The sequence below is a fragment of the Pipistrellus hanaki genome (genome assembly GCF_964339955.1).
Source record: "Pipistrellus hanaki genome assembly, chromosome: 9".
NCBI lineage: Eukaryota > Metazoa > Chordata > Mammalia > Chiroptera > Vespertilionidae > Pipistrellus > Pipistrellus hanaki.
In genome coordinates this window covers 26894345-26910176 of record NC_140511.1, presented here as the reverse complement: position 1 = coordinate 26910176, position 15832 = coordinate 26894345, and the positions used below count along the sequence as shown (strand labels likewise).

The 15832-nt window shown below is 45.0% G+C and overlaps 1 protein-coding gene across 1 annotated transcript in view; it reads left to right on the top strand.

Annotated features, from left to right (window-relative positions):
• PANX1 (pannexin 1) overlaps positions 1-14312 on the top strand; it is a 47573-nt gene extending 33261 nt beyond the window's left edge. The window contains exons 3-5 of the mRNA XM_084895412.1: positions 6962-7185; positions 8219-8877; positions 9676-14312. Coding sequence (XP_084751538.1) covers positions 6962-7185; positions 8219-8877; positions 9676-9755 — 963 coding nt within the window. The 3' untranslated portion in view covers positions 9756-14312. The remainder of the gene's footprint in view (positions 1-6961; positions 7186-8218; positions 8878-9675) is intronic.
• The last annotated feature ends 1520 nt before the right edge of the window (positions 14313-15832 follow it).

The following is a 15832-nucleotide window of genomic DNA, read 5'->3' as shown; positions in this document are numbered from 1 at the left end:
TTAGCACAAAATAAAAAAAAATAAAAAAAAAAAATAATAAAAAAAAAATAAAAAAAAATAAAAAAAAAAAATCAAGAAAATATGTAAAAAATAAATAAATAAATAAATAAATAAATTAAAAAAAAAAAAAAAAAAAAAAAAAAAAAAAAAAAAGATTAGCACAAACGTGGTAGCTTCAGAAATTCCCTCTCTCACAGCTCTGGAGGTCAGAAGTTAGAAATTAAGGTGTTAATAACCAGACAGACGACGGGTCTGTGCTGTCTGTCACTACTGGAGCCAATTAGGCAGAGACAGGGTTGAATCCTATATGAGCGTTTATTCCAAGACTGCCGGCAGCACGGGAGAGCAGCAGGTCAGCCACAAGAAATCTGCTCTGCACCCCACCGTAAGCCAGCTGCTTATATTGGTAGAAGTACAAAAGAAGGCGGGCAAAAGGGCAAATGGGCAGTTTACAGACATGCAAAGGGCTGGGGTCTTCAAAGGGCTGGCGAATCTGGTTCTGCAGCAAAGGTGTTCATCTTTCCACGATGATAGGCAGCTCCAAAAGGGGAGGAAGAGCTGCATCTCCAGGTCAGCTCCCAGGTCCGGAGTGTGGCCGCCAGCCAGGTTAGAATGTGCCTTCTTTAATCAGAATAAAACAATCACGGTTAACAGAGCGTGATTAATATTTCTTACAGTCTTAGCTGATCCCCCAACATTCTACTTCTGCCCTTACCAGTGTCAGCAGGGTTGGCTCCTTCCTGAGGGCTCACAGGAGGAAATCTGTGCCTCTCTCCTAGTTTCTAGTGGTTGCCAGCCATCTGCCGTGGCTCAGAGTTGCACCATCCCTCCAATCTCTGCCTCCGTCTTCACACAGCTTCTCCCGGTGTGTCTGTCTTCCTGTGGCCTTTTTAGAGGGCCACCAGTCACCGGGGTAGGGCCCACCCCCACCCTCATTAATTATGCACTCAGCTTAACTAATTACATCTGCGAAGACTGTATTTCCTGACAGTGCCACATTCTGAGGTTCCAGGTGGACATGAGTTTTGGAGAATGCCATTCGACCTTGTATACACTTGCAGCCTCAGCTCTGACAGCTCCTCTCTGTGGGCTCACTCTCTACATTTGGTGCCTGGGATGGGAGAGAATTCACCAAGCAGGCAAGGAGAAAGGATCCCAGTAGGGGAAAGGGGATGTCTGAAGGGCCAAAGAGAAGGTGAAATTTGAGCTGAGTCTTAATATAATTAATATAGTAATGCTTTATCTTTTGTGTGTGGGGGGAATGGGGGGTTGTTTTTGCCTCACTGTATTTTAAAGCAGCAGTTGCCAACCTGTGGTACGTGAGGTCCCAAAGGTTGGCGCCCGCTGCTTTAAAGCATAGCTCAGATGTTACCTCCTTTCCAGAGCCTTCCTTGACCTCCCCAAGAACATTTCTGTTCCCTCAGTACTTAGTACCTACATATCTTGCGGTCATCACTTTTATGTTTTGGTTGGTTAAATAAATGAGGCGCGCCGGCCGTGAGTTTGACATGCTGGTTGTACACTTTCGGCCCACTGCCTAGCCGCTGGCAGGTGCCCAGGAGATGTTTTTGAATGAATTTTCCCACCCGCATTTAATCCCATAGACATGATCACATACGTTTCAGGGAGGAGTTGTTCAGTCCTTACTGGACAGTTCTTCGCCTTATGAGGCAGGAGGGGATTTGAACATGGAGGGAGGTTGTACTGGATCCCATCCATGCCTCCTCCTACCTGGAAGTTCTATTGGTCTCATGATAGCCCTTATAGGAAAAAACACAATTTTTTAATGTTTTTATTGATTTTAGAGAGGAAGGGAGATGGAGAGAGAGACGAAAACATCAATGATAAAGTATCATTGATTAACTGCCTTCTACATGCCCACACTGGGGATCGAGGCTGCAACCCCTGTCCGAGAATCAAACCCTGACCTCCTAGTTCATAGGTCGACACTCTACCACTGAGCCACGCTGGCTGGGCAAAACACAATTTTTTAAGACAGGTAGACCAAAAAGTGTGCCAACTGCTTGTTCCCGCGCTGCTTTCAGAAGCTTCATCGTCACTGGAAGAACTCAGTGCCCCTCGGGCATCGTGCAAAAACCTGCTGTCACAGCTGTGAGAGGTGCCGAGCATCTCAGACCTAATTGGGTGGAGAGGGAGCTGTGGACAGAGCTGTGTCCATCCAGCAGATGGAGTCATAAAACTCAGCTTACTTGGGTGAAAGGATTGTAAAGACTGTATAGTGGAACCTCGGTTCTCGGACTTAATTCGTTCCAAAAGGCTGTTTGAAAACCGAATCATTTTCTCCCATTAGAAATAACATAAATTTAATAAATCTGTTCCAGATCCCCAAATGATTCCCTGTTTTAACCCCTCTTATATACAGGACATGTCTAATATACTGTTTATAAATAAACACTTTAGCAGATAACCAAGAGACATGTGGAAAAAATGCTCAAAGTCACTGATCAGCAGAGAGATGCAAATTAAAATGACAATGAGGTATCACCTCACACCTGTCAGAATGGCTACCATCAACAAATCAAGAAATGACAAGTGCTTGCAAGAATGTGGAAAAAGGCAATCCTAGTACACTGCTGGTGAGAATGCAGACTGGTGCAGTCATTATGGAAAACAGTATGGAGTTTGCTCAAAAAATTAAGTATGGAACTGCCATTTGACCCAGTGATCCCGCTTCTAAAAATATATCCTAAGACACCCAAAACACAAATCAGAAAGAATGTATGCACCCTTATGTTCAAAGCAGCATGCTTTACAATAGCTAAGATCTGGAAACAGCCTAAGTGCTCATCAGTAGATGAATGGATAAAAAAGCTATGGTACATTTACACCATGGAATACTATGCAGCGGTAATAAAGAAGAATCTCTTACCCATTGAGACAAGATGGAGGGACCTGGAGAGTATCCTGCTAAGTGAGAGAAAGACAAGTATCACATGATCTCATTCATATGTGGAATCTAAGTAACAAAATAAACTGATAAAGGGAGTGGATCCAGAGACTCGAAGCATGGAACAGAATGTGGAATCTTGGAGGGAAGGTGGGGGAAGGTGAGTGGGTGGGAGGTAATCAACCAGGGACTGTGTGTGTATTTATGCATGGCCCATGGACACAGACAATGGGGCAGGGTGGTCTTGTGGCGGGGGTGGGGCAGTCTGGAGGGGGTCAATGGGGAAAAAAAGGAGACATTTGTAATACTTTCAACAATAAAGAATTATTTTTTAAAAATAAACACTTAAAACAAAAAGGACATGAAATGCAAATGAAAGCTTAAAAAATGAAATGTACAGTAAAAATTGAAAATTTAATAATAATAAGCAGCAACAAAAGCAAAAAAAAATCACAAAAATTTTCACAGAACAATCTCCTGAGATGTTAACAGCGTGAGGTTTAGCGGTAAGCGGACTCCTACTCACACATTTGCTCCTTTGTCGCCTGAGGGACACAACTGGTCATACAGGTGTCTGCATGAAAGGCTTGTCGGGGTGAGAGCCAACTTGTTCAAGGTGGGAGATGTTCGAGAACCAAGGTTGGGCTATAATTGAATGCTTTTTTCAATTTGTATTTTAATTGAATTGAGTTTAATACCACCTTGTTACAGATTAACTGAAAGTTGCATATATATATATATATATATATATATATATATATATATATATATATTTACTTTATTGATTTTTTACAAAGAGGAGGAGAGAGGGATAGAGAGTTAGATACATCAATGAGAGAGAATCATCGATCAGCTGCCTCCTGCACAGCCCCCCACTAGGGATGCACCCACAACCAAGGTACATGCCCCTGACTGGAATCAAACCCAGGACCTTTCAGTCCGCAGGCCCACGCTCTATCCACTGAACCAAACCGGTTTTAGCTGAAAGTTGCTTTTTATTTTTGATGGTGGGAAATAAGGTTTAACTGGAGAACATGAAGAATGGTGGTGCTCAACCACATTTCCAAGGGGTGGTCAAGGTACAACGATATTTTGGGGAGAAATCAAATATCCACTACATAATACCTTTAAACACTCATTTTCCTAATTATAATAAGCCAGGCCGAATGGCCAATTGGTACTAATTATCACACCAAGTGGGCATGTTAGAAAAATTGCATGTAAAAAGTAACCTTTTAATTCAGAACAGTTTGAGGTAAAATGCTATTATTCACATAGCTTTGACAGGAAAAGTGTTCTATAAAAAGATCTCACATCCCTGAGTTAGAAATAGTTCCCTCTGTGACTCTCAAGAAGAATGCCTGGCGCTGACTGGTTTGACTCAGTGGATAGACCATCGGCCTGCAGACTGAAAGGTCCCAGGTTCAATTCCGGTCAAGGGCATGTACCTTGGTTGCGGGCACATCCCCAGTAGGAGGTGTGCAGGAGGCAGCTGATTGATGTTTCTCATCGATGTTTCTACCTCTGTATTATCCCTCTCCCACTCAGTAAAAAATCAATAAAATGTATTTTTTTTTTAAAAAAAGAAGAATGCCTGGTGGTGGAAACACCACAAACTCTGTGGCATAGTTACATTTTGATGCTAATAGGCACCCTTCAGAGTGGGCAAGGGTTGAAGGAACACTGCTTCTTTCTCAACGCAGCCAACCCCGAATTATGCAGCCCCAGTTCAGCTAACCACTGGCTGTGGTGTCAGTGTGCAGCAGCCCTATGCAAATTGGGTTAATAATCTTGAGAAGGCCCGTCCCAGGCCAGAACCCCTGGGCGAAGCCGCTATGTTGGTGAGAGGGCTTGGTAAAACTCAGAGCCATTCGTGTAATTTCTCTCTCTCCTCTGTGGCAGGGATCCCTAACCTGGGGTCTGTGATGGCATCAGGGAGTTTGTCACTGGGATAGGAAACACATGACAGCTTTATTTTTTATGCACTTCTAACTAACTTAACATTTAAAGTGTGCGTGCCACAATCCACAATGGTAGGAGTGGTACTTAGGACTTTTCACCCACAGAAACCACAGACAACTGGGAATACTGTCTCCCCCTCATAACTCAGAGTTACTGCTGTGAAACCATCTGTTAGATTCTATGAATGTGTTAGTAAAGAATCACATGCAAACCTGGCCCGTGTGGCTCAGTAGTGGAGTGTCGACCCATAAACCAGGAGGTCTCTGCTCCACTCCTAGTCAGGACATATGCCTTGGTCGCAGGCTTGATCCCCAGTAGGGGGCGGGGGGGGGGGGTGAGGGGCGTGCGGGAGACAGCAGATTGATGTCTCTCTCTCATCATTGATGTTTCTATCTCTCTCTCCCTCTCCTTCTCTCTTTCTGAAAACAATAAAATAAAAAGGAATCACATGCAAAATGGTTGGAAGTATTTTATGCACTTATAAATATTATTCTCCATGGAAAACAAGGAAAGATTCAGGAGTTGTCACAGAACCAAGACGATGAGGGAGACGTGACAACTCGGTGTAATGGACACCCCAAAATGGCTCTGGGAACAAAAAGAAGACAGTCATGGGAACACTGGAGTAATTTAAGTAAGATCTGTAATTTAGTTCCCAGTAATGTGCCAATGACGGTTTCTTAGGCTTGACGGGCGTACCATGGAAACATAGATGGTAACAGGCTATTCGAGAACTCTCTGTACCCGGGCTAATGCTCCCAGAGAGGTGTAGAGTGGAGGTTTTGTGTCAGCTCGGGCCTCTTCCCGATCCAACTCTGAGGAACTGTGGGAAGGGAACAATCCAAAAGCGGGAAGAGGCTTTCCAGAGCAGCAAACTAATTCGCAGCGTATTATGGTGAGACAGATATGCCTCTGGGGTCCGAAGCCAGGCTTCGTGTCCTGTCTCTGTCACCAGCCTTGTGCTCTGCAGCCAGGAAATGGCTGTGGACTTCTCTCCCCTCCCTGCAGCAGGCAGCCATCACCAAGGCCTGGCCAGGTCATCGTGAGGACTAAAGATGACATGCCCTTCGTTGCTTTTAGCTGGTATGTTTTAGTGCCTATTACATGCCATGCTAAGCATTTTTCATAGATTATTTAATTCTCCTAATATCTCTATTGCATGACCATTTTATAGCTGTGGAAACTGAGGTCAGAGGCTCAATGACCTCACTGCCCAAGGCCACTGGCTGAGCTGAAATTCAGATGGGTGTTGACTGTAGTTTCTGGATGTCCTGTGTCTTCTCTTGCAGCTAAGCCTTCCCTGACCACCCCACAGACCTGGGTGCAGGGTGCTCTTTGCTGTCTCCCAACTCCCGGACCCCCTCTTGTTCGTTTTGCACAACCATCTCCATCCGGATGCCCTCCTCCTCCTGACACTGCTGCCCGTGTGGTCGGCTTCTCCCGACTTGAGGTTGTCCAGCTGGGAAAGGTCGGGGGTCGAGCCCAGCTCAGGTCTGTCCCAGTTTGGAAAGTTTGTTCTCGTTTCCTGATGGTGAGCTGCTTGTTTCAGCGTTTTGGTGGGATGATTCCTAAGTCACGGAAGCCAAAGTTTTTCTCATTTGTTGTGAGCAAAGTTATGCATTTCTGTGTCATTCTCCCAGATTCCAGAGAAGGAATGAAAGGGAAAAGAAAAGAAAAGAAAAGAAAGTAGAGCTCTTAATCTTAGTGACCTTTTAAAAGCTAGAGCAATTTTTAAAATAGAGCCTAGCGGAGGCCACTGTGACAATGGTCTCTAGTTTGATTGGGGTTTTGTTGAGGGATTACTCAAAAGGATATGGGAGTACTTTTATTTATTTTTGTTTCTTTCTGTGTCATCCTGTAATGGCCAATTATTTCCAATTAAAGACTATTGAAAGGAAGGAGAAAGGTGATTGCCAGTATCAAAGCTTATCTGGACAAATGGATTTAGCCATTAGCAGCGGTTATTCGGCAATGAGCCTGATTCCCACAGCGGCACGGGCGCTCACCGCTGTCTCAGAATGAGGAAGCCACGCGCGCGTGGCAAGGTGGCCTCAGAGGAATTTTGATCCACGGTGTGCTCTTGTGTTTCAGTTCTTCCCCTACATCCTGTTGCTGGTCGCCATCCTGCTCTACCTGCCCTCCCTGTTCTGGCGCTTTGCAGCTGCTCCGCACATTTGCTCAGATTTGAAGTTCACCATAGAAGAACTTGACAGAGTGTACAACCGTGCCATTAAAGCCGCCAAGAGCATGTGTGACCGCGACCTGAGAGATGGCCCCTGCACAGTTCCCAGTTCTAATGAGAACGTAGGACAAAGGTAACTTAGTCCCCTGCAGGCACCGAGTCAGGTTTTGTCGTACACACATTCTCTGCCCTTTTCCTGCCCATCTGGGCTTCGGGCTCCCATTGCCAGTAGATATTGGTGTGTGTGTGGGGGGGGGGAGGGGGAACGGGGCGGGAAGCTTGCCCCCACTTGTATGCCCCAGCATCTGTCCTCACATCAAGAGTCCTCTCCTTATTGAGTGAACCATCACTGTTTCACTGGAAGAGGTAACAGGTTAGGGCAGGTGTAGCTCACTTGCTTTGACCCACCTTAATGGGGGACCACGGAGGATTATGAGACCACTGAGCTTAGAAGAAAGCAGGTGTGACAGAAGGGAATGAGTAGGCGGTGCCTTGCCTTTTTTTACATTCTTCCTCTGATTCTTGTTATTAGCAATAGCTCATTTAAAAAATACTTAATCTATCCCAGACATCATGCTGAGTTCTCTAAGTGCATGATCTCGTTTAATCCTCAGAGCATCAAAAGCAATTATTTCCCCCTTTGCAGAGAAAAACACTGTCCTGTAGCAATCAGTGGGCGAGATGGGGCCTGAGCCAGGTCTGTTGGCCCACAGCCTGGGCCCACACCCAGTGAGCGGTCTGCCTCCCGCCCCTGCCAACAGGAAGCACGTGTGTTCTAGCCGGGCCAGAATATTCTTCTTTATTCTGCACATTTGAGTGAGCAGAAAATTACAGCTTAAAAACAGCAGAATAAGAACTATCAAATTTATGCAACAAACATGTACATTCCCTAGGTAACAGGTGTTCGAAGAATTTACAAATGTAACTCATTTAACCAAGTAGACCTTTTTTAAAATATTAAGGGGAAAGGTGTTTTGTTATTGCTTTTCATTCTTTGTTTTTCCAAACCTGATTTGATTCTCTTGTGCGAGAGTGAAGTTGTCAGTAGAGGAGTTTGGACAGGAAGGCTTTTGAGATTTTCAGTGTGCTATTGTTAAATGTGCTTATGTCTTTAACTATTTGGTGGTCTTGGTAAGGGTTTAAACGCTTTTTGTTTTTCTTATTAGTTTGTGGGAGATATCTGAAAGCCACTTCAAGTACCCAATCGTGGAACAGTACCTGAAGACAAAGAAAAAATCTAATAACTTGATTGTCAAGTACATCACCTGCCGGGTGCTGACCCTCAGCATTATAGTGTTAGCATGCATCTACCTGGGCTATTACTTTAGCCTCTCCTCCCTCTCCGACGAGTTTGTCTGCAGCATCAAGTCAGGGATCCTGAGAAACGACAGCACCGTCCCCGATCGGTTTCAGTGCAAACTCATCGCCGTCGGCATCTTCCAGCTGCTCAGTTTCATTAACTTGGTGGTTTACATCCTGCTGGTCCCCGTGGTTGTCTACATGCTGTTTGTTCCATTCCGGCAGAAGACGGAGGTTCTCCAAGTGTATGAAATCCTGCCCACTTTCGGTGTTCTGCCTTACAAGTCTGAAGGGTACAACGACTTGAGCCTCTACAACCTTTTCTTGGAGGAGAATATAAGTGAACTCAAGTCATACAAGTGCCTTAAGATACTGGAGAATATTAAACGCGACGGCCAGGGCATCAACCCCATGGATATCCTGACTAACCTTGGCACGGTCAAGGTGGATGCCGTTGACGGCAAAAATCTCAAGCAGTCTGAGACGATGGGAGAGGAGCAGGGGAACCAGACGGCAGAGCTCAAAGGTAGGGCTAGCTTCCACCTGAGGCAACCCACAGAGAGCCTTTGCAGCTCCCTTTTATGAATGATTGACAGTCTTTGCCACCCCACCCTTCTGCATTAAACCATTTTCCTAGTGTGATCTTAAGTGAAACCCTTCAGTACTAGGAGAGAAAGGGAAAGAATTGGGGCGGCCCCAAATTTCCAGTGCAGGAAAGCTTCTGTGCTTTTTCTTGACTGTCCTCTCTTCCTTTTCCTCCTCTCTGTTCCATACTCTGCCTCTTGCTCAGGCATTACCTCTGTCTGTCATTCTTGCTTATTTTTCGGTCTTGTTTTACTGGCTTTCCTCCCTGTACCTTTTGTCTTTTCTCCCGGATCCTTTTGTCTTCTATTCTCTGTCTCTTTCAAAAGGGAATGGAAGACCAGAACAGCATGGATTAGTTGTTTGATTGTCGACCTGAAGGTCATGGTCTGGGCACATGTCCAGGTTTCAGGCTCAATCCCCTAAAAGGGGTGTGCAGGAGGCGGGCAATCAATGATGCTCTCTCATCATTGATGCTTTTTCTCTCATTCATAAAAGGGAGCTTTTTTCTCTCTCTCTCCCTGCTTCTCGGGAATCAATAAAAATATATATTTTTAAAAAGGGAGTAGAAAGGGCGGGGCGTGGGGAATGATAGTGTATTGGTTTAACTGTTGCCCCGACCTAACTTCACTGTGCAGTGAAATTGGCTAAGGGAAAGAACATGAGATAGATGTATAGCAGCAGAGAAGTTAATTTGTGCTGCGTGACTTCTGTCACAGACATATTCTTTCCGTTTTGACAGATTTGAATGCACACAGTGAAACTAAAGCAAATAATGGGGAGCAGAATGCTCGACAGAGACTCCTGGATTCTTCTTGCTGATGATCGTTTTCAGGAACTTCAGAGCCGTGACTTCTGTGACGTGGGATTCATTTTGGCTGCAGCGCTTCTGCGGGGCTTCATCTGGTTCGCAGGAAATGGCTCTTGGTAATGGCGGGACACGACTTCCTGATGAAAATGATGGCCCTCCGAATGCTGTGCGAGAGCCGTCCGTGCACTTCCTTTGAGAGGCGATGCAGGGATGAGTAAGCCGCAGCAAGTATGTGAGCTCTCATCAGATGAAAAGTGGAAAGGCTAATCAGAGTAAGAACGATAGCCCTTTTTAGTGCCTCAGAGCAACACCTTTCTGTACAGATGGGGCGATGAGACTCGGAGCTACAGGAAAGCATGGATCTGGGGAGACTGTTTTGTGAAATAATAATAAGCATGTCAGAATACAACTGAGTGTGCACCTCCTACGTGCCCTCAGGACTGCTGGACAAGGAAAACGTTCACTGGCTGTGGACCCAGAGGCGGACCTGCTCTTGGCCTTGTCTTGAATTGGGAGTGCTCTCTACATTGCCACCTGAGAGCCTTGGCCAGCCACACTAACCGCTATTTGCTATTCGTTGCAGCTTGGTAGGGAGGGCCCCCGCCCATGCACTGCTCTGCCTGACAAGTTATTAATAGTTTATAAGACAGAGTCTAAAGGGTGCTGAATTGTGACTTCTGTGCCGGAAAGAAGGCTTCTGAAAGAGCCCTTGAGGAAATCCGGACATTCAGCACAGGTTGATCCAGGCACTGTCCAAGGGGCGTTCACAGTGCAGCCCCTGTTAGCAGAAGCATTTGAAACAGGGTGCTGCGTAAACAAACTAACTGAACACAGAATGTTTAAAATGAGGGACGTTTTACCTTCTGTGATCAGAACGTATAAATGACAGCTGCCATACTGTGTGCCTGAAGCCAGCACAGCTTAGCAGTGTATTTTATTTATATTTAAGCACATCTTTTACACATTTAATTTAGTGTCATACGGTGTCAGAATTGAGGCCATTTGGGAAGAGCATTCTAACATTGATGGAGAATTATAGAATAAATGTGACAAAAGGGTACCTATTATAAATACAAGTGTTATTTTGTAAACACTTTCAAGCTAAGAATATATAACAACTCTAACCAATTCTGACCATGTAAAGACATCCTAACTATGTTTACATTTTATACAATCTTTTAAAAAATGACATCTGTGGACCTCCCCATTTTTATTCTTAGAGAGTGAACACATTGCTAACGTAAGCAATCCTCAGGTACCTCGAAGTTTACATGTGGCTCTTAGGGACAGTGTTGACCTGATGTAATAACAGTTTTGTGAAGAACAAAAGTTATATAAGCTGCTCTTTGTCTTTCAGAATACTCATAAAGGCAGGCGGGTTTCATTTGTGCTTCTGTGATGGTTTCTGAGATGGAGAGCTAATAATAAATAATTAAGGATGCAATCTATGCTTTAAATTATTCTTATTATATGATATTTATTACCACTAAATTATAGTGAAAATGGCAGTAATCTAAGTAACCAATTTTGCTACATGTTCATGTCATTGTATCTGAGGTGTTCAGTCACCATACTCTACATTCATTGCTTTTTATAATTTGAAAATACATATTTTTCTATGCTATGCTTTTCTTCCAAAAAGCCTCATCTTTCCTGTAGAGTCTACAGTGTAGACGGTCCCTGATGTGTATTTTGAAGCAGTAAAGTGGATACATTATTTAGGAGACAGGAACTCTCTAAGTCCCGCCATGTGTCATCCTCCCATCAGGGTTCTAATTGGCTTCTGTTCATGTCCCCGTTCCCACTCTCAGAGCTCTGAAAGGGTCTGTGACACTAATCACCGACTGGTGGGCATGAAAAAGACACATCCCCATCCTGAGGAGAGCAGAGTCTAGTAAAAGGCAGCGAAGACAGAGGCAGGTGCAAGAAGAAGAGGAGCCAAAATAAAGACCCTTCCAGAAAACGCACAGCCGGTGCTCTATGCTCCTGGGAAACGCCTGTCGTTTTTCTCTTTTTCGTACTGTCTCAGGCTGATGGTTTTGAGAGTCTAGTTCCAGTTTTTCCCAGAAGCTCTACAGCCATGTGCCCCCAGGTGGAAGCCTGGACAAAACCGCGACATAGATGGTAATTTTGAACAGTGAAGAGCTCCAGTCACTCCGATCACCTTTCACACCTGACCTGGCACGGGGTGGGGAGGACAAGCCCATGGGCTGGTTGCCTGAGAACAACAGTTGTGCCGCCAGGAAGCGGAGGTGGATGGCATACATCTTTGCGTAGGAAAAGGTGTTCCTAGGAAAGTTAACCCATCTATCCACTGTGTGGTACTGGCTTAGTGAATCAATTTGAGCAGCCAGATGCCTGAGGGTGAGGAGACATTCATTGCTCTATAAAAGGAGACAAACTTCCTAAATGAACTCCTCGTCCCTCTACCCCTACCCTCAAGTAGCACTTGACCTTATCTCTGATCCAGGTCTGCCTAGTAAACCACCAGGCAGCCTCTGAACCAGGCTCGTAGCACCCGAGTTGCAGCTGGGACTGAGCCCTTCATTCTGAATGCAGTGACCAGCTGCGTGTATAATCCTACCAAGAACAGACAGAGACCCTCCAATGCAGAGGTTCTTAAACTTCTGGGAGGTCACAAACTCCCTTGGAAATATTTTTTAAAGCTAAATACCTTCTTTTCAGATCTACACAAACCTTCTGGGGTCACAGCCCACACACCCAGGGCTAAGCTGTGTTCTAATGGCTGAAGGCCACTGCACAGCAGCATGGAGGCCCCCACTGCCCTTGTGTTTCCACAGTGAGCCTCAGCGGAAGGCTCCCTTTTGAGGGAAGTGTACCTATTGAGTAACTGACTTCATTTTCTAAATCGGATGGAAAAGCTACAAGAGTTGGCGTGGGTAGCCTGGATTGGCCAGGCAGTTGGCATTGACCACTGTTCTCTCTCCGGCCACTAGGGGCTGCTTATTCCAGATCGGAATCATTGTCCCCAGGCAGCCTCGCTGGAACGTGAGGAGGGTGGACTAACACTTGTAAAATGCTTTGTCCTGCTTCGCAGTGGTCTTGTGAGGAAGCTGGGAACTTCCGGTTGTGTGGTGGGTCTTGTGGCATGTTCATGTTTCATTTGTGGAAGCAACCTGTTGACGGGGTATCCTCTGCTATCGAAGGATGAGCCAAGGTAGGACTGCAGGGCAGTGCTGCCTCGTTCCTGGGAGAATTAGTTCAGCTCTTAGAGGCGGGTGCACACTTTTTTTTTTTTTTTTTTAAATGCGTGCATGTTTGGTTCATTTTGCTATTGTCAGTCCAGAGTAAATAGAAAAATCCACAAGGTTTTTATTCACTGCTGTACCCGAAGCTCCTAAAACAATGATGGTCGTGTAATAGGCATTCTCAAATGTTTGTTGAATCCATAAACACACCAGTGTGATAACTCCTCATTTGTTGGCAACTGTGATTTGATGTTAAAAGGCAGATGGTTCTCCGCAGGAGAGGGGAAGGGAGCTCACTTAGCTTCCTGGTCGAGGGGGAAGATGAATAGGTTTATACTGATAAGTAGTGACCGTTCTTAGCTTTTTATTGTGGAGGTAGTCGTGACCACTTCCCAAGTTCAATGCTGCCCTGCAATGATTAGGGCAACGGACATTGTAAAGGTCCTGGTCTCCGTAATTTCCCCGAAGAACCTCATGAAGAGAACCGTTGATTGAATGGTGCTGCCGTTGTCGGTAATTGAGGTTTCATCTCGGGCCATTGAGATGAACTAGCTCCTGCTGGGCAATCATTGGCCTTTTGGCTCATTTTGTTCACATGTAAAGTGAAACGTTTAAAGAAAGAAGATAATGTGTTATTTGTGGACTATCACAAATGTTCATCTGTGACTGGTTTTGCCTGCTTGAAATGAAATGTTTTGTGTTCTGGGTTCCCTTTGTAGCAGTGAAAATGCTTTGCCACTGAAAGCATGCAGGCTTTATCAGTAATTGTTATCCAAGTTCCTAAAAGTTATAAAAGCTCCTGGTGCCTTGAGTGTCTCCCGGCCGCCCACCAGAAGAGGAAAATCTTGTAGAGTTCTACAGCTTCACCGATGTCCCTACAAAAGTGAAGCCATCAGCTCCTCTGTAGCGAGGTGGCTTTTTAAAAGCATCCTAAGTACAATTTAATGGTATTCTGTAAGTGGTGCTCCTTGGTGTAATTTAAATCCTTCTTAGTGACTAAATTTCTTCAAAAGTTTTAAAGGAAAATATGTTTATTCTTTTTGCTGTGTCATTTGGAAAGAATGATGGCTTCTATTCCACAAAGGATGAGAACATATCATGGTTTAGAAAACGACCCTTAAAACCAGTACGAGCACCTTGAAAGCTCTGTATTTGGGTGGTTATCACTCTTGTATTTTGTATTCATTCCCACATGGGTCAATTGTCCCAGGTCTTCCTTCTGGTCGTGCTGACTTCTTTTAAGGGAGGGATGACAAGCTAAAATCAAGGCTGTGGTGTCCGTAGGTAAAGGTGAAATGCTGTTTTGGTTCTGCACTGTTGTGTCCACCTAAATAAAACTTCTCTTGAGTAATAAAAAAATATCTGAATATTCCTTGCCTCCTCTTCAGGGAAGATGAGTCCTGAAATGTCTTGAGGCTCATTCTTCTTCGCTGGATGCATAAAATTCAGTGGGCTCCATGGTACTTACTAAAATCCATCTGGTGATAACAGAAGGAAGAAAGGCTTGATTAAGGGCCCATGGATTCTGGAATTTCTAAAGCAGAAATCACAGGCTTTCTGATTGGGGATTGTTTGGCTGGGCTTGGAGAGGAAGGAGTACAGACTCTAGGCTGCTAAACATGATTGGCCTGCCCACTTCTCTCAAGAGGGGGACTCCTTTGTACAGTGGTCAATTAACACAATTGTTGTGGGTAATAAATCAGAGCCATTCAAAATCTTAGTACAGTGCCTGCCATCGAGTGAGTGCTCCGTACATGGTATCTGCGGTGATATTCCTCCTGTTCCTGGCTGTTTCCTAGGGCGGCATCCCAGGAACCTTGGAAGCTGTATTCGTTTTCTATCATTCCATAACAAATTACCACTACCTTAGCAGTTTAAAGCAACACAATTATTATCTCAAGGTCCCCTGGGTCAAGAGTCTGGACATGGCTAAGCTGAGTCCTCCGCTCAGGGTCTGACAAGGCTGCAGTGGAGGTGTGGATGGGTGCCATTCTCATCAGAGGCCTGACTGGAGAAGGAGCGGCTCCCAGGCTCCCACAAATGGTTGGCAGAATTCATTTCCTTCTGATTGTCTGACTTCTTTTTACTGAATGTTGGCTGGAGGCCGCCCACAGATCCTTGCCACATGAGGAGTTTCTTTGACATGACTGCTGACTTTCTCAAGCCTATAAGGGATGTCTCTCACCTCAGCTGGGGTCCCATCCCCCTTTTAAGGGTTTTACCTGATTACATCAGGCTAGTCAAGATAATTCTCCCTTTTGGTTAACTCAGAATCAACTGCTTTGAGAACTTGACCACATCTGTAAAATCCCTTCACCTGTGCCATATTCTGTTGCTTAGAAGCAAGTCGCAGGTCCCACCTACCCCTGGTGTGGGGTCGGGTGGGGGGAGATTACATGGAGCATGAACATCAGGGGGACCATGGGGGCCACCCTAGGGTCTACTTGCCATGGAAGTTGTCCTAATCCCAACCTCTCTGTCTCAGAGCCTGTAGTATAACCTCCACATCTTTTTAAGGCCTCTCTCCATTCCCAGTGCTAATGTCAGGCTCTGGTCACCTCCTGAATTCCTCAAAGTCTCACTGTGACCCCTGCTACAACATGGATGAACCTTGAGGACTTTATGCTCAGTGAAATAAGCCACTCTCTCTCTCACACACACACACCAAACCAAAAAACAAAAACAAAAACAAAACTCCATACATATGATTCCACTTATGTGAGGTCACTAGAATCGTGACATTTAGAGAGACAGGAAGTAGAATGGTGGTTGCTATGTGCTGTGGCAGGGGAGAACAGAGAGTAGTTGTTTAATGGGTATAGCATTGTTTTGCAAGATGAAAGAGTTCTGAAGATCTGCACAACCATGTGGATGTACTT